Below are 19,185 nucleotides of genomic sequence, written 5' to 3'. Positions count from 1 at the left end.
TACAAATCAAAGATGTAAACATGGATATCTAAATAAGCCCCAGGTATTCATTGGCTCCATGGTACGGTCTCTATTCCAAACCTTCACAGCGCTTTCTCTGTTACAGCAATGACTGCATTGGTGTTGCTTCATGCATGCATGTAGGATTCATCAATTTATCACCTTCGCCACATGCTTCCACCCTCCCCTCAAATTTACGTGGACTATTTCCGAAACTTCTCTCCCTTTTCTAGTTCTGTCTGTCTCCTCCTCAGAAGACAAACTATCCACTGCTATTTCCTATAAATGTGCTACCTCCCACAGCTACTTAGTCTACACCTCTTCCCACCTTGTCTCTTACTGCAGTGCCATTTGTCATCCCTTACTCCCAGTTTCTCTATCAACGCCTCATCAGCTCTCAAGATGAGGCTTTCTGTTCCAGGACATCTGAACTGTCCTCCATTTTCAGGAATCATGCTTTCCCTTCTGCTGTGGTTGATGGAGCCCAATCGTGTTTCTCGTACTTCTGCTCTCGTCCCACCTCCTCCCAGACAGAACAGTTCCCCTGATTCTTACCTTTCACCCTACCAGCCTCCATACCCAACACATCATCCATTATCATTTCCTCCAGAGGCAATGAGATCGCACTGCCTTCCCCTTCCCACCTTTTGCACAGTGACAATTCACTCCATGACTCATTCATTCATTTGCTGAGACCTCCTAGCCACATCTCCCTGACCCCAACACTTTTGCTTGCCATCACAGGAGGTGTGACACTTGTCCGTACACCTCCTTTCTCACCATCATCCAGGCACTTAAGTAGTCTCTCACTCTCCTCCTCTCTCTCCCCTTCCCTCCCTCTCCCCACCTCCCTCCACCCACTGTCTCCTCTCACAACTGGTTCCATCTGTCCTTCACCTCTCCCATAATAGTTCCCATGTTCACCTCCTTTACTTAGCCGACTCCAGCACTGGTAACCCTTGTGTTCCTGCTTATCTTCCTCCAGCCATGTCTCCCACCATCACCCTTTCCTACTCCCATTTCACTGCCTGTTTTCCCTTTGACTGATGCTACTTAGCATCACCTACCACTGTCTCCCAACTCTACCCACCTGCCCTCCCCTACCTACCACAGTCCACTAATATCTCAATTCCTCTCTTATCACTCCCCCTTTATTCTTTTACTGACCCTCTTCAGTCTTTCTGCAAGGTTTCAGCACGAAACATCAAAAATTCCTTTCCCCCAACAGATGCTGCTCAACCTGCCGAGTGTCAAACCTATGTTGATTCAGCCTAACTTCAGCCTTGTTTCTAGTTCCTTATCAGAGATTCCTGTCATTTTCTCTTTTACTGATGTCAGGCTAACTGGTCTGGAGTCTCCTGCTCTCTCCACTCTCGCATCTGAGCATAGATTCAGAAAGGGGAAGAAGAGAGATGGAAAGGAACAGGAGAAAATTGGTGTGAAGCTATTTGAACCAGAGTAAACAAGGGTTAGAAAAACAGGGATAAAAATTGTACAGCAGAGAAATGGACCCTTCGTCCCACCATGTCTGTGTTGAACATCAAGTGCATAACACTATTACAGCTTTTTACTAGCACTTGATCTATAGCCTACTATGCTCTGGTGATTCGGGTGCCTTTAATACGTTGCATAAGAGATGGAACAGGCAGCTCAGGACAAGTCCTTCGACTCACCATATTGTGTCGAAAATGTTGTTAGACATTTCCTCTCTCTTTGTGTGAAACGTTCTTCCTCTTCTAAAACCTTAAATCTATGTCCTCTGATCTTAGACACTCTACTATGATGAGAAGTTTACTATCCACCTATCTATGTTCCTCATAATTTTGTGCATCTGTCAGATTGGTTCTCACCCTCCTCCAGTCCAAGGAAATAAAAAACTCCACTCTGTCCAGGCTCTCCTCTCATCCCGTGTCACATTGTGATGGAGGATTTCGACCCAAAACATTGACAGTTCTCTTCCTCCAACAGATGCTGCTCAATCCGCGTTCCTCTGGCAGATTGTTTGTTGTGGCATATTCCAGCATCTGCCATCTCTTATGTCTCTGTCCTCTGCACCGACTCAAAAGCTATCATGTCCTTCCAATTCACTTTGTGATTTTCTTATATTCTGTGCCCCAGCTAATGAAGGAAAGCATCCTTTATGCCTTATTTATCTGTGCAAATGCCTTCAGGGGCTCTTGAAATTGTAAACTAAGATTCCTCTGTTCCTCAATACTCCCGAGAGACGTATGTCCCATGGTGCATGCTATACCCTGATATACCCTCCAAAATGCATAATTTCACACTACCATCTAAGTGAACAAGGCACGTGTACTGAAGATACACATGTAGTAAGACAAATTGTTATATTTTAGCTGTTATAGAACATAGAGCAGTACAGCCCAGGAACAGGCCCTTCGGCCCACAATGATGAGCTGCTCCAATTACATTAGTAACCAAATGACCAACTAAACTAATCCCTTATGCCTACCAATGTCCATATCCTTCCATTTACCCCATTCATGTGTCTATCTAAACCTCTCTTAAGAATCTCTCATGTATCTGCCGCCAACACCAGCCCATGCAGCACATTCCAGACACCCAACACTTCCTGTGTAAAAAAATTTGCCCCTCACATTTCCTTTGAAATTACCCCCTCTCACCTTAAATGCATGCCCTCTGGTATTAGTGATTTCAACCCTGGGAATACTGTCTGTCTACTCTATTTTATCAACCTCGATCAGATCTCCCCTCCAACATCTCATTATAGCACATGTTCTCTAATCAAGGCAGCATCTTGGCAATATGTTACTGAAACATGACTTAAGTAGGAGTAGTACTGACATTGGTACAGGTCTTTTAGGTAAAGGAAAGGAAAGATGAACAAAGAGTAAGGCGACGACAATCTTGGAGACAAGTCTGTATGAATCATATTATGGAAAGCTCATTTTTAAATGAAGGAGCAAAAAAGGACATTCCCCTTATTGACAGAGTATAAGATCTCCAAACAATCCACTCTGATGAAGAGAGACAAGTATGGAAACAAATCATTTACTGCAGCAAGTCCAAGCGGGTGAAAAATATTTCAATGCCCCAGATATTAACTGCAATGCAGTCAGTACAAACAGTATACAAGGCTCAAAGTACCTCCTTCAGAAGGACTTCTTTGAAGGCAGTATGTGATAAACTCATCTCAAAGAGAGTGACAACAACTGCTGGACTTACTGGGTCAAGCAGTGGCTGTGGGGAGAAAGAAATTGTTGATGTTTTGGGTCAGAACCATGCTTCAGGATTCCCACCCCTCCACCCCAAGGAGAGCAATTCTCTATTTATGTTTTGGAATGAAGCTGAGTACTGTGAGAGCATTTCTTTAGAAGATAATTCATTTAGATACAACGTAGTTAGGGAAAGGTTAAGGCTAAAATAGGAGTTTGTATTAGGGTAAAGGCAATCTTACCAGACAGAAAAGAGAACAGAAAATAGTTACACCAATATAAATCTTTAGAAACAACAGAAAGTATTTAATGAAGGGCTTTCAAGGGCTTCAAAGTGAATAAGGTCCAGTAAAGATAAAGGACAAGACTATCAAATCTAGAACCCTTGGATGATGTGATAACGCGGGCAAGAAAAGGCAAAAACAGGAAGCTTTGATCAGAAGCTAAAATGCAACAGACAGCTCAGAAGATTAGGAAGTATGAAAGAGTGATTAATAAGGGAAATGTGGAAAACCAAAGAGAAAATTATGGCAAAAATCCATTATATACATAAAGCAAAGAATGAGTAGGTTCTTAATGGATATTTTGCAGTTGTTTACAAAAGGGGGATAATCTCAGTGTTATAATTAACATAAATGAGTGAAATAAAGATGGTAAAAGAGGGAATATTAAGGGATTTTGCATCTTTGAAAGTGGATAAACTACTACAGTTGGATGAAATGTTTATCAGGCTGCTAAGAGAAGCAAGGAGGGAAATTGCAGAGGGTCTAACTAAATCTTTCCAGATCTCCCAGGGTATTTCCAAATGCAGGATCCATAATAAGGAAGTTTGCAGATGAAACAAATATTGGTTATGTGGTTGACAATAGAGATCTTTAGACAGCAGAAAGACAAAAATGGTTTGGTAAGATGAGGAAAAACATTCTTAATGTTATTTGATCAATACACTCAAAAGTGTTGACTATCATTCTTAACAGGACCCCTTGCGTTGATACACCCTTCAGTATAAGGACAATGGTGTTCTGCTGCAATTCGTCCATAAGATAATGGAGCAGAAGTAGGCCATTCAGCCCACTGATCATGCTACACCATTCAGTTATAGCAGATGTTTTAACCCCATTCACCTGCCTTCTTTCCGTAACCCTTACCAACCCTTACCAAGCAAGAACCTATTGATCTTAGCCTTAAATACACCTGATGACTTGGCCTCCACACCCAATGAATTCCACAGAATCACCATGCTCTGGCTGAAGAAATACCTCTCACATTTAAATGTCCCTTTGTTCTGAGGCCATGCCCTCAGATTCTAGACTAATTGAAACATCCTCAGTACGTACTTTCTATCCAGGCCCTTAAGTATTCAATCACAAACAAGATAAAATCTGCAGATGCTGGAAATCCAAACAACACACACAAAATGCTGGAGGAACTCAGCAGGAAAAGAGTACAGTCCACGTTTCGAGCCAAGATGCTTCAGCAGGACTGGAGAAGATAAAATGAAGAGTCCTTTAAATATTCAGTATTAAGTATTGAGTCCTTAGTATTGAGTAAGTTTCAATGAGATACACTCCTCATACATTAAACCTTACATTCCTGAAATCATTCCTGCTAGCCTTCTCTGGACCCTGTCCAGGGCTAGCAGACCATATGGGCCCCAAAATTGCTCACATTAACAGCCAGTCCACATCTTCAGTTCTGTGTATGATCCTGGACTCCAGGGAGGTTGAGGTTGCATTGGAGAGGTGATTTATGAGGATGTCTCTAGGACATGGAAATGCTAGCAGTGAGGAACAGTGGAATGCCTGGTGTTTTTCACAGTAGGTTGAGTGAAGCTGTAACTTAAGTTTGTGGTGTTATTAGAGACCTGGATAGAGAAAATAGGACCACCCTGTTTATCTAGTTGGTCTCGGAACAAGATGAGGATAGGTTCTGCAACCCATAGTTTGGTGGGGAATGGAACTCCCCGGCTGAAAGGCAGAAACCGCCGTCACATTTATACATTGTTAGGATCCGTACTGGAAGAGCTGTGACCCGAAGAGCTACAGATCTAGTGCTGGTGGAGGGTGGCGTGGGCTGTGGGTTGGGGTTAGATTTGACTGATGACTGGTATGGATGTGATGGGCTGAATGGACTTCTCTGCCATGCATTTTCTATGGGTAAAAGGGCGTCTGTGTGACAATAATTTATTGCAATTGCAAGATAGGAGGGGTCTGGATGAAGGCTCCCCTTCAGGACATGGACAACCCCATCTATTGCTCTGGTAGTAGATACAAAGGTTGACCACCTACCTGAACTCTCCTGCCATTTCTAAGATTAGTGTCCCAAGAAAAAAAGTGGAGACAAATTCTCAATGTGAAGTGAGAAAGTTGATGTTTTTCCTCCGTGTTTTTGTTCATGTCTCATAAAAAGGTGGGAAGGTTGACGGGGAGCAAAGCATATGGTGGGTTAGCCGCTGTGTATCAGGGGATGGCCACTATGAAGGTAGGTAGGCTAGAAATCCAATGGTGGTTGGTAGGTCAAAGGTTCTCAGTGGCAGGAAGGTGCAGGACATGGAAAAGCTGGAGAATACTGTCAGATAGAGGGGGAGGTAAGCGAAGGATAAGGGAAAATAATGCCCTTGCAAGAAAACACATAACCTGCTAGAGTCACCAGATTGGAACTATTGTGGGAAGTAGCTAGATCCCAGTATGGAGACAGGATGAAAAGGCAGCATTACTGGATCTGGCTGTGGCTTACTGTCCTTCTCCTTTATAGAGACTGGTACTGATGAATATGCCTGTGACTGAGGACAAGACTGTCCACTTCACCTCCACCCTCATGGCCTTGATCAGGACTGCACTTCAAATCAAGCTTGCAAGAGGTAAGCAGACATTCATCATCGACATCACTACTCCACAAACTTTAACCAGGAGTAACCACATCAAGAACACTTTGGTGCTTTATATCATAGTAAGATGTCCCAAGGTCTACCATGGTGTGTTTATCAGACACAATTAAAATGCTCCTGATAATTGGGACCTGAAATAAAAACAGGTAGCAGAAAATAATTAGCAGGTTAGAGGTGCATCAGAGGCGAGAGAAACATTAACGTTTCATCACATCACTGGATGTATAATTCTACCATCTCTCCGACCCATACACATTCCTACTGTTGCTCAGACCTCAGCAGTTCAGGCAGCATCTATGGAGGGAAATAGACAGCTGATATTTCAGCTCAAGACTCTTCATCTGATCTTGATAAAGGGTTTCAGCTTGAAATGTTGACCATCCATTTCTCTCTAGAGATGCTGCTTGACCTGCTGTGCTCCTCCAGCACCTTTTGTGTTCCCTCCAGGTTCCGGCATCCCCAGTCTCTTATGTCTTTGTTTCTGAAGCTTTCTCCGTTCCAAATTCTCATGCTTGCTCATTCTTCCCCTCCCTCACTCTCTCACTCTTCCTCAGTCTCACCCTTCCTCACTTTTACCCTTCCCAACTCTCACTCACTCAGTCTTACCCTCCCTCACTCACCATCCTCCCACTATCACCTCTCCCTCACTTTCATACTCCATCACTCTCAGATCTTCCTCATTCTCACTGCCTCACACTCCTGCATATCCCTCACCCTCAATGTCATATTATGACTTGGAATTCTGATCTGCCAAACCCACCTTCTGAGCTCACATTAACTCCACATTCTCTCCATTTCCCACAAAGAGTTCCCTTGTTAACCTCAACCTCAACCATCCAATCATTCAACCTTTGCAGCGGATGTCCCACCTTAGGGCAAAACCATGTTCACCTTAGTCAGTGAACTAGGAATTGGACAACTCAGTTGTTAATTCATGTTCCACTGTGGCAGTTCCGAGATTTGGAATTCAATTTCAAAATGTAAATTAAAAGCCATATCTATTTCTAGGCCAATTATCAGAAGCAGGGCAAATGAATGGGCTAATTTTAACACCAGCCAATAATAATGAAATTCTTTCCTGTGTCCTATATAATGGAAATTTCATTTTGATCTTTAAGGACTACAGTCCTTTTCAGTGTTTCTGACTTTTAACTAATCCACACACTCAAGGTCCATGCCCAACATCTCAGAATGACTTGATAGAGTCAAAATGTGGCCTTCCTCAGACTGCCCATATCGCCAGAAAGAATCGGAAGTTTATAACAGTCCTGACAAAGGGTCTCGGCCCGAAACGTCGACAGCACTTCTCCCTATAGATGCTGCCTGGCCTGCTGTGTTCCACCAGCATTTTGTGTGTTGTTGTTTGAATTTCCAGCATCTGCAGATTTCCTCATGGAAGTTTATAACCTTACTTTTTCACAATATCCTTCTATTCCATCTTCTTATTCTGACCTTTGTAGTATGAACCTCGATTTCTTGCAAGACACCAGCCATAATGTACACATTGTATGAAAATAACCAGTTCAACAATCAGCCAGGGTCACTCGACACACTTCTTGCTAGTGTAGTCACCACAGACACACTGGACACACCTTGCTGGTGTAGTCACCACAGACACACTGGACACACCTTGCTGGTGTAGTCACCACGGACACTGGACACACTTCTTGCTGGTGTAGTCACCACAGACACACTGGACACATTTCTTGCTAGTGTAGTCACCACGGACACTGGACACACTTCCTGCTGGTGTTGTCACCAGGGACACTGGACACAGTTCTTGCTGGTGTAGTCACCACAGACACACTGGACACATCTTGCTGGTGTAGTGACCACGGACACTGGACACACTTCCTGCTGGTGTAGTCACCACAGACACACTGGACACAGTTCTTGCTGATATAGTCACCAGGGACACTGGACACAGTTCTTGCTGATATTGTCACCAGGGACACTGGACACAGTTCTTGCTGATATAGTCACCAGGGACACTGGACACAGTTCTTGCTGATATAGTCACCAGGGACACTGGACATAAGAACATAAGAAAGAGGAGCAGGAGTCGGCCATCTGGCCCGTTGAGCCTGCTCTGCTGTTCAATAAGATGATGGCTGATCTGGCCATGGACTGATTTCCACCTATCTGCCTTTTCCCCATAACCTTAATTCCCCTACTATGCAAAAACCTGTCCAAATTTGTCTTAAATATATTTACTGAGGTAGCCTCCCCTGCTTCATTGGGTAGAGAATTTCACAGATTCATCACCCTCTGGGAAAAGCAGTTCATCCTCATCTGCAACCTAAATCTACTCCCCCAAATCTTGAGGCTATGTGCCCAGGTTCTAGTCTTACCTATCAGTGGAAACAACTTTCCTGCCTCTACTTTATCTATCCCTTTCATAATTTAATGTTTCTGTAAGGTCTCCTGTCATTCTTCCGAATTCCCTTGAGTGGAGTCCCAGGTGACTCAATCTCTCCTCATAGTCTAACCCAGGGGTGTCAAACTCATTTTAGGTCACGGGCCGGATTGAGCAAAATGCAGCTTCATGCGGGCCGGATCAGTCGGACGCATGCGAACGCAGCTTTCGTTGCCTCTGTTTTTTCAGCCTGCTCTCATGTGTCTCAGTCTCTGCTATAACTACAAAGTGTTTCACTTTACAAATTCCGTTTCTTATGAAGAAGACTGCCGAATAAACACTAAAAACCCTGAAAACCTGGTACCTGAATAAACTCAGCATTAGCCATATCATACGCCATAGGCGCTTCGATTACTGGGGCCAGCTTTAATAGTAATTAGATATTATCTCGCGGGCCAAAAATAATTCCACCGCGGGCCTTGAGTTTGACATATATGGTCTAACCTCTTCATATCTGGAATCAATCTAGTGAACCTCCTCTGCACTGCCTCCAAAGCCAGTATATCCTTCCTCAAGTAAGGAGACCAGAACTGCACGTACAGCCTCACTAGTACCCTGTACAGTTGCAGCATAACCTCCTTGCTCTTAAATTCAATCCCTTGAGCAATGAAGGCCAACATTCCATTTGCCTTCTTTGTAGCCTGCTGCAGCTGCAAACCAGACTTTTGTGATTCATGCAAGTCCCTTTGCACAGCAGCATGCCGCAATATTTTATATTTAAATAATAATCTTCTCTTCCATTTTTTCTTCCAAGTGGATGACCTCACATTTACCACATTGTATTCCATCTGCCAGACCCTTGCCCACTCACTTAACCTATCTATATCTCTCTGCGGACTCTCCGTATCTTCTGCACAATTTGCTTTCCCACTCACTTTAGTATCATCAGCAAACTTAGAGATACACTACACCTGGTCCCCTCTTCCAAATCGTTAATGTAAATTGTGAACAGTTGCAGGCCCAGCACCGCTCACCACTGATTGCCAACGAGAAACACCCATGTCTCCCAACTCTTTGCCTTCTATTATTTAACCAATCCTCTATCCATGCTAATACATCACCCGCAACCCTATGCATCCTTATCTTATGGATAAGTCTTTTATGTGGCATCTTATCGAACACCTGCTGGAAATCCACAATCCACTGAACACACTTATTGCTGGTGCAGTCACTCCCACAAAGTAGCCTGCCAATGATACGCTTATTCCACTCTTAAGGTAGCAGGACATGTAGATAAGACCATAAGACATAGGAGCAGAATTAGGCCATTCAGTTCATTGAGTCTGCTTCACCATTTGATCATGGCTGATCCCATTTTCCTGCCTTCTTCCTGTAACCTTTCACGTCCTGCCTTATCAAGAATCTATCCATCTCTATTTTAAATACACCCAATGACCTGGTCTCCACAGCTGACTGGCAACGAATTCCACAGGCTCTCCACCCTCTGGCTAAAGAAATTCATCCTCATCTCTGTTTTAAATAGAAATCCCTCTATTCTGAATTTGTGCCCTCTGGTACTAAACTCCACCACAATGGATCCATTCTATCTGGGCCTTCCAGCATTCGATAGGTTTCAATGAGAACCCCCTCCCCCTTATTCTTCTAAATTCCAGCAAGTACACAGCCTAGAGCCCTTTTATTTGCCTATTTGCCTCCTGCCAATCAGCTAATGCTCTATCCATGCTAGTATCTTTCCTGTGCACTTATCTTGCTAAACAGCCTCATGTGCAGCATCTTGTCAAAAGCCAGGTACACAAGACCCACTGATTCTCCTTTTCTATTCTGTTTGTTCTTAACGAATTCCAACAGATTTGTCAAGCAAGATTTTCTCTTAAGGAAACCATGCTGACTATAGCCTATTTTACTATGTACCAAGTACCCCAAAACCTCATCCTTAACAATCAACTCCAACATCTTCCCAACCACTGAAGTAAGGCTAACTGCCTATAGTTTCCTTTCTCTGCCTCATTCCCTTCTTGAAGAGTTGAGTGATGTTTGCAGTTTTGCAGTCGACTGGAACCATGCCAGAATCTCATGATTCTTGAAAGATCATTACTAATGCCCCCACTATCTCTTCACCTACCCCTTTCTGAACCCTGGGTGTAGACCATCTGGTCCAGGTGACTTGTCTACCTTCAGACCTTTCAGCTTGCTAAGTATCTTCTCCCTAGTAATAGCAACTGCTCTCACTTCTACCACCTGACACTCTCCGGCATACTGCTCATGTTTCCACAGCGAAGACCGATGCAAATCACTTATTCATTTCATCTTCCATTGCCTTGTCCCCCAATTACTACCTCTCCTGTGTCGGTTTAAGGTGACCCAGAAACACAGCAACATGGAAGTCATAATCAGAATTGGATTTAAAATCACTGGCATATGTCGTGAAATTTGTTAACTTTACGGCAGCAGTACAATGAAATAAATATAGAGGGGAAAAAAACAGAATTACTGTAAGTACATATATGTCTATTAAATAGTTAAAATAAGTAGTGCAAAAATAACAGAAATAAAAAAGTAGTGAGGTAGTGTTCATGGATCCAGTGTCCATTCAGGTCATGCTGGAACTGGATAAAAGACTTCTACAGAACTGGAAATGTGACAAAAACATTGAACTTTAAATTCCAGCCAAGGAGAGGGGTGGAGACAGGGAATGTTTGTGAGGGGGGAGGAGGTGAAGACCAAAGAGAGAGAGACAAAGACAGAGAGGGGGATGTCATTCTTGGAACAGAAGATGTTATAAACTGATCTGATTGGGACTGAGAAACAGCCATTGGTGCTGAGATGTCTATTTGTATTGAGGTGAGAGGTTATGTTGCAGTTGTACAGAATGCTGGTGAGGCTGCCCCTGAAGTACAGTTTCAGTCGCTACATTATGGGAAAGACGTTATTAAACTAGAAAGAGTAGTGAAAATGTGCAAGAAAGCAGCCAGGACTCAAAGTCCTAGTAATATGGAAGTGTTGGTCAGGCTAGGACTTTATTCCTTGGAATGTAGGAGTTGGGGGGGTGCTGTGACCTTATAAAGGTACATTAAATCATGAGAGGGAGAGATATAATTAATGTAGGACACTGGGGGGGGATGTAATTTTATAGAGGTGTGTAAAATTATAACAGACAGAGATTGGGTCAATATAGGAGGTGGGGGTGGGGTGGGGGTTCTAATCTTATAGAGGTATATAAGATCATGAGAGACAGAGACAGGCTAAATACACATAATCTTTTTTTTCCGGGAAGGGGAAACAAAAAACTAGGGTGCACTGGTTTAAGGTAAGAGGGGAAAGTATTAAAAGGGACCTGGGGGGTCAGCTTCTTCATGTAGTCAATGAGGCACAAATGGAATGAGCTGCCGGGGGAGTGGTTGAGGCTAATACAATACCAATATTTAAAGGCATTTGGACAAGTACATGGATAGAAGGGGTTTAGAAGGATACAGGTAAATGGAACTAGCTTAGTGGCACTATGGTTTACACAGACAAGCTGGGTTAAAGGGCCTGTTTCCATGCTATTTTACTCTATGACTCAATGAAAAATAGAGACTAAAGTACTTCAGATACCTCCCAAAGAGTGGGACTGGGAGTTATAGAGAGACACTCTTTTTTTAAATTTATTTCTTAGTTATTTACTGAGTTACAGCACATAACAGGCCCTTCCGGTTCTTTGCCCAACAATCCCGATTTAATCCTAGCCTAATCAGAGGGAGGAAACTGGAACACCCAGAGGACACGTCACCTGTGAGTCGGCTGGTTGGTGTACTGCATCTGGTGCTCACGGTGTGGTGTATGCATCTGGTGCTCACGGTGTGGTGTACTGCGTCCGGTGCTCCCGGTGTGGTGTACTGCATCCGGTGCTCCCGGTGTGGTGTATGCGTCTGGTGCTCCCGGTGTGGTGTACTGCATCCGGTGCTCCCGGTGTGGTGTATGCATCTGGTGCTCACGGTGTGGTGTACTGCGTCCGGTGCTCCCGGTGTGGTGTACTGCATCCGGTGCTCCCGGTGTGGTGTATGCGTCTGGTGCTCCCGGTGTGGAGTATGCGTCCGGTGCTCCCGGTGTGGTGTACTGCGTCCGGTGCTCCCGGTGTGGTGTACTGCATCCGGTGCTCCCGGTGTGGTGTACTGCGTCCGGTGCTCCCGGTGTGGTGTACTGCATCCGGTGCTCCCGGTGTGGTGTACTGCGTCCGGTGCTCCCGGTGTGGTGTATGCATCCGGTGCTCCCGGTGTGGTGTACTGTGTCCGGTGCTCCCGGTGTGGTGTACTGCGTCCGGTGCTCCCGGTGTGGTGTACTGCATCTGGTGCTCCCGGTGTGGTGTATGTGTCCGGTGCTCCCGGTGTGGTGTACTGCATCCGGTGCTCCCGGTGTGGTGTATGCATCCGGTGCTGCCGGTGTGGTGTATGCGTCCGGTGCTCCCGGTGTGGTGTACTGTGTCCGGTGCTCCCGGTGTGGTGTACTGCATCCGGTGCTCCCGGTGTGGTGTACTGTGTCCGGTGCTCCCGGTGTGGTGTACTGCGTCCGGTGCTCCCGGTGTGGTGTACTGCATCCGGTTCTCCCGGTGTGGTGTATGCGTCTGGTGCTCCCGGTGTGGAGTATGCGTCCGGTGCTCCCGGTGTGGTGTACTGCGTCCGGTGCTCCCGGTGTGGTGTACTGCATCCGGTGCTCCCGGTGTGGTGTACTGCGTCCGGTGCTCCCGGTGTGGTGTACTGCATCCGGTGCTCCCGGTGTGGTGTACTGCGTCCGGTGCTCCCGGTGTGGTGTATGCATCCGGTGCTCCCGGTGTGGTGTACTGTGTCCGGTGCTCCCGGTGTGGTGTACTGCGTCCGGTGCTCCCGGTGTGGTGTACTGCATCTGGTGCTCCCGGTGTGGTGTATGTGTCCGGTGCTCCCGGTGTGGTGTACTGCATCCGGTGCTCCCGGTGTGGTGTATGCATCCGGTGCTGCCGGTGTGGTGTATGCGTCCGGTGCTCCCGGTGTGGTGTACTGTGTCCGGTGCTCCCGGTGTGGTGTACTGCATCCGGTGCTCCCGGTGTGGTGTACTGTGTCCGGTGCTCCCGGTGTGGTGTACTGCATCTGGTGCTCCCGGTGTGGTGTATGCATCCGGTGCTCCCGGTGTGGTGTACTGTGTCCGGTGCTCCCGGTGTGGTGTACTGCGTCCGGTGCTCCCGGTGTGGTGTACTGTGTCCGGTGCTCCCGGTGTGGTGTACTGCGTCCGGTGCTCCCGGTGTGGTGTACTGCATCCGGTGCTCCCGGTGTGGTGTATGCGTCCGGTGCTCCCGGTGTGGTGTATGCATCCGGTGCTCCCGGTGTGGTGTACTGTGTCCGGTGCTCCCGGTGTGGTGTACTGCGTCCGGTGCTCCCGGTGTGGTGTACTGCGTCCGGTGCTCCCGGTGTGGTGTACTGCGTCCGGTGCTCCCGGTGTGGTGTATTCATCCGGTGCTCCCGGTGTGGTGTACTGTGTCCGGTGCTCCCGGTGTGGTGTATGCGTCCGGTGCTCCCGGTGTGGTGTACTGTGTCCGGTGCTCCCGGTGTGGTGTATGCATCCGGTGCTCCCGGTGTGGTGTACTGTGTCCGGTGCTCCCGGTGTGGTGTACTGCGTCCGGTGCTCCCGGTGTGGTGTACTGCGTCCGGTGCTCCCGGTGTGGTGTACTGCGTCCGGTGCTCCCGGTGTGGTGTATGCATCCGGTGCTCCCGGTGTGGTGTACTGTGTCCGGTGCTCCCGGTGTGGTGTATGCGTCCGGTGCTCCCGGTGTGGTGTACTGTGTCCGGTGCTCCCGGTGTGGTGTATGCATCCGGTGCTCCCGGTGTGGTGTACTGCGTCCGGTGCTCCCGGTGTGGTGTATGCGTCCGGTGCTCCCGGTGTGGTGTATGCATCCGGTGCTCCCGGTGTGGTGTATGCATCCGGTGCTCCCGGTGTGGTGTACTGTGTCCGGTGCTCCCAGTGTGGTGTACTGTGTCCGGTGCTCCCGGTGTGGTGTATGCATCCGGTGCTCCCGGTGTGGTGTACTGTGTCCGGTGCTCCCGGTGTGGTGTACTGTGTCCGGTGCTCCCGGTGTGGTGTACTGTGTCCGGTGCTCCCGGTGTGGTGTATGCGTCCGGTGCTCCCGGTGTGGTGTACTGTGTCCAGTGCTCCCGGTGTGGTGTACTGTGTCCGGTGCTCCCGGTGTGGTGTACTGTGTCCAGTGCTCCCGGTGTGATGTACTGCATCCGGTGCTCCCGGTGTGGTGTACTGCGTCCGGTGCTCCCGGTGTGGTGTACTGCATCCGGTGCTCCCGGTGTGGTGTACTGTGTCCGGTGCTCCCAGTGTGGTGTATGCATCCGGTGCTCCCGGTGTGGTGTACTGTGTCCGGTGCTCCCGGTGTGGTGTACTGCGTCCGGTGCTCCCGGTGTGGTGTATGCATCCGGTGCTCCCGGTGTGGTGTACTGCATCCGGTGCTCCCGGTGTGGTGTACTGCGTCCGGTGCTCCCGGTGTGGTGTACTGCGTCCGGTGCTCCCGGTGTGGTGTACTGCGTCCGGTGCTCCAGGTGTGGTGTATGCATCCGGTGCTCCCGGTGTGGTGTATGCGTCCGGTGCTCCCGGTGTGGTGTATGCGTCCGGTGCTCCCGGTGTGGTGTACTGCGTCCGGTGCTCCCGGTGTGGTGTATGCATCCGGTGCTCCCGGTGTGGTGTATGCGTCCGGTGCTCCCGGTGTGGTGTATGCATCCGGTGCTCCCGGTGTGGTGTACTGCGTCCGGTGCTCCCGGTGTGGTGTATGCATCCGGTGCTCCCGGTGTGGTGTATGCGTCCGGTGTTCCCGGTGTGGTGTACTGCGTCCGGTGCTCCCGGTGTGGTGTACTGCGTCCGGTGCTCCCGGTGTGGTGTACTGCATCCGGTGCTCCCGGTGTGGTGTATGCATCCGGTGCTCCCGGTGTGGTGTATGCATCCGGTGCTCCCGGTGTGGTGTACTGCGTCCGGTGCTCCCGGTGTGGTGTATGCGTCCGGTGCTCCCGGTGTGGTGTATGCATCTGGTGCTCCCGGTGTGGTGTATGCGTCCGGTGCTCCCGGTGTGGTGTATGCATCTGGTGCTCCCGGTGTGGTGTATGCATCCAGTGCTCCCGGTGTGGTGTATGCATCCGGTGCTCCCGGTGTGGTGTATGCATCCGGTGCTCCCGGTGTGGTGTATGCATCCGGTGCTCCCGGTGTGGTGTACTGTGTCCGGTGCTCCCGGTGTGGTGTACTGCGTCCGGTGCTCCCGGTGTGGTGTATGCATCCGGTGCTCCCGGTGTGATGTACTGTGTCCGGTGCTCCCGGTGTGGTGTACTGCGTCTGGTGCTCCCGGTGTGGTGTACTGCGTCCGGTGCTCCCGGTGTGGTGTACTGCGTCCGGTGCTCCCGGTGTGGTGTACTGTGTCCGGTGCTCCCGGTGTGGTGTATGCATCCGGTGCTCCCGGTGTGATGTACTGTGTCCGGTGCTCCCGGTGTGGTGTACTGCGTCTGGTGCTCCCGGTGTGGTGTACTGCGTCCGGTGCTCCCGGTGTGGTGTACTGTGTCCGGTGCTCCCGGTGTGTGTACTGCGTCCGGTGCTCCCGGTGTGGTGTACTGCATCCGGTGCTCCCGGTGTGGTGTACTGTGTCCGGTGCTCCCGGTGTGGTGTACTGTGTCCGGTGCTCCCGGTGTGGTGTATGCATCCGGTGCTCCCGGTGTGGTGTACTGTGTCCGGTGCTCCCGGTGTGGTGTACTGTGTCCGGTGCCCCCGGTGTGGTGTATGCATCCGGTGCTCCCGGTGTGGTGTATGCGTCCGGTGTTCCCGGTGTGGTGTACTGCGTCCGGTGCTCCCGGTGTGGTGTACTGCGTCCGGTGCTCCCGGTGTGGTGTACTGCGTCCGGTGCTCCCGGTGTGGTGTACTGTGTCCGGTGCTCCCGGTGTGGTGTACTGTGTCCGGTGCTCCCGGTGTGGTGTACTGCGTCCGGTGCTCCCGGTGTGGTGTACTGTGTCCGGTGCCCCCGGTGTGGTGTACTGCATCCGGTGCTCCCGGTGTGTGTACTGCGTCCGGTGCTCCCGGTGTGGTGTACTGCGTCCGGTGCTCCCGGTGTGGTGTACTGCGTCCGGTGCTCCCGGTGTGGTGTACTGTGTCCGGTGCTGCCAGTGTGGTGTATGCATCCGGTGCTCCCGGTGTGGTGTACTGTGTCCGGTGCTCCCGGTGTGGTGTATGCATCCGGTGCTCCCGGTGTGGTGTACTGCGTCCGGTGCTCCCGGTGTGGTGTATGCATCCGGTGCTCCCGGTGTGGTGTATGCGTCCGGTGTTCCCGGTGTGGTGTACTGCGTCCGGTGCTCCCGGTGTGGTGTACTGCGTCCGGTGCTCCCGGTGTGGTGTATGCATCCGGTGCTCCCGGTGTGGTGTATGCATCCGGTGCTCCCGGTGTGGTGTACTGCGTCCGGTGCTCCCGGTGTGGTGTATGCGTCCGGTGCTCCCGGTGTGGTGTATGCATCTGGTGCTCCCGGTGTGGTGTATGCATCCGGTGCTCCCGGTGTGGTGTACTGCGTCCGGTGCTCCCGGTGTGGTGTATGCATCTGGTGCTCCCGGTGTGGTGTATGCGTCCGGTGCTCCCGGTGTGGTGTATGCATCTGGTGCTCCCGGTGTGGTGTATGCATCCGGTGCTCCCGGTGTGGTGTACTGCATCCGGTGCTCCCGGTGTGGTGTACTGCATCCGGTGCTCCCGGTGTGGTGTACTGTGTCCGGTGCTCCCGGTGTGGTGTATGCTTCTGGTGCTCCCGGTGTGGTGTATGCATCCGGTGCTCCCGGTGTGGTGTACTGTGTCCGGTGCTCCCGGTGTGGTGTATGCATCCGGTGCACCCGGTGTGGTGTATGCATCCGGTGCTCCCGGTGTGGTGTACTGCATCCGGTGCTCCCGGTGTGGTGTATGCGTCCGGTGCTCCCGGTGTGGTGTATGCATCCGGTGCTCCCGGTGTGGTGTATGCATCTGGTGCTCCCGGTGTGGTGTATGCATCCGGTGCTCCCGGTGTGGTGTATGCATCCGGTGCTCCCGGTGTGGTGTACTGTGTCCGGTGCTCCCGGTGTGGTGTACTGTGTCCAGTGCTCCCGGTGTGTGTACTGCGTCCGGTGCTCCCGGTGTGGTGTACTGCGTCCGGTGCTCCCGGTGTGGTGTACTGCGTCCGGTGCTCCCGGTGTGGTGTACTGTGTCCGGTGCTCCCGGTGTGGTGTATGCATCCGGTGCTCCCGGTGTGTGTACTGCGTCCGGTGCTCCCGGTGTGGTGTACTGCGTCCGGTGCTCCCGGTGTGGTGTACTGTGTCCGGTGCTCCCAGTGTGGTGTATGCGTCCAGTGCTCCCGGTGTGGTGTATGCATCCGGTGCTCCCGGTGTGTGTACTGCGTCCGGTGCTCCCGGTGTGGTGTACTGCGTCCGGTGCTCCCGGTGTGGTGTACTGTGTCCGGTGCTCCCAGTGTGGTGTATGCGTCCAGTGCTCCCGGTGTGGTGTACTGTGTCCAGTGCTCCCAGTGTGGTGTACTGTGTCCGGTGCTCCCGGTGTGGTGTACTGCATCCGGTGCTCCCGGTGTGGTGTACTGTGTCCGGTGCTCCCGGTGTGGTGTACTGCATCCGGTGCTCCCGGTGTGGTGTACTGCGTCCGGTGCTCCCGGTGTGGTGTACTGCGTCCGGTGCTCCCGGTGTGGTGTACTGTGTCCGGTGCCCCCGGTGTGGTGTACTGCGTCCGGTGCTCCCGGTGTGGTGTACTGCGTCCGGTGCTCCCGGTGTGGTGTACTGTGTCCGGTGCTCCCGGTGTGATGTACTGTGTCCGGTGCTCCCGGTGTGGTGTACTGCGTCCGGTGCTCCCGGTGTGGTGTACTGCGTCCGGTGCTCCCGGTGTGGTGTACTGTGTCCGGTGCTCCCGGTGTGATGTACTGTGTCCGGTGCTCCCGGTGTGGTGTACTGCGTCCGGTGCTCCCGGTGTGGTGTACTGTGTCCGGTGCTCCCGGTGTGATGTACTGTGTCCGGTGCTCCCGGTGTGGTGTACTGTGTCCGGTGCTCCCGGTGTGGTGTACTGCGTCCGGTGCTCCCGGTGTGGTGTACTGTGTCCGGTGCTCCCGGTGTGGTGTACTGTGTCCGGTGCTCCCAGTGTGGTGTACTGTGTCCGGTGCTCCCGGTGTGGTATACTGTGTCCGGTGCTCCCGGTGTGGTGTACTGTGTCCGGTGCTCCCGGTGTGGCCTCTTATATTTTGGTGAGACCCGACGTAGACTGGGAGACCATTTCGCTGAACGCCTACGCTCAGTCCGCCAGAGAAAGCAGGATCTCCCAGTGGCCACACATTTTAATTCCACGTCCCATTCCCATTCTGATATGTCTATCCATGGCCTCCTCTACTGTCAAGATGAAGCCACACTCAGGTTGGAGGAACAACACCTTATGTACCAGCTGGGTAGCCTTCAACCTGATGGCATGAACATTGACTTCTCTAACTTCTGTTAATGCCTCTCCTCCCCTTCTTACCCCATCCCTGATATATTTATTTTTTTCTCTCTCTCTGCCCATCACTCTGCCTGTTCTCCATCTCCCTCTGGTGCTCCCCTCCCCCTTTCTTTCTCCCGAGGCCTCCCGTCCCATGATCCATTACCGTCTCCAGCTCTGTATCACTTTCGCCAATCACCTGTCTGGCTCTCAGCTTCACCCCACCCCCTCTGATCTTCTCCTATCATTTCGCATTTTT

General features: G+C 50.6%; 1 protein-coding gene across 1 annotated transcript in view; it reads left to right on the top strand.

Moving 5' to 3' along the window:
• The window catches only part of LOC140737314 (probable voltage-dependent R-type calcium channel subunit alpha-1E), a 619,860-nt gene that overhangs the window by 556,797 nt on the left and 43,878 nt on the right, over positions 1-19,185 (top strand). The window contains 1 exon segment of the mRNA XM_073063744.1: positions 5,949-6,054. Coding sequence (XP_072919845.1) covers positions 5,949-6,054 — 106 coding nt within the window.

This window comes from Hemitrygon akajei, chromosome 12 (assembly GCF_048418815.1).
Source record: "Hemitrygon akajei chromosome 12, sHemAka1.3, whole genome shotgun sequence".
Taxonomy (NCBI): domain Eukaryota; kingdom Metazoa; phylum Chordata; class Chondrichthyes; order Myliobatiformes; family Dasyatidae; genus Hemitrygon; species Hemitrygon akajei.
Note: the sequence above shows the minus strand (reverse complement) of the source record. Positions and strands in the feature narration are given on the sequence as shown.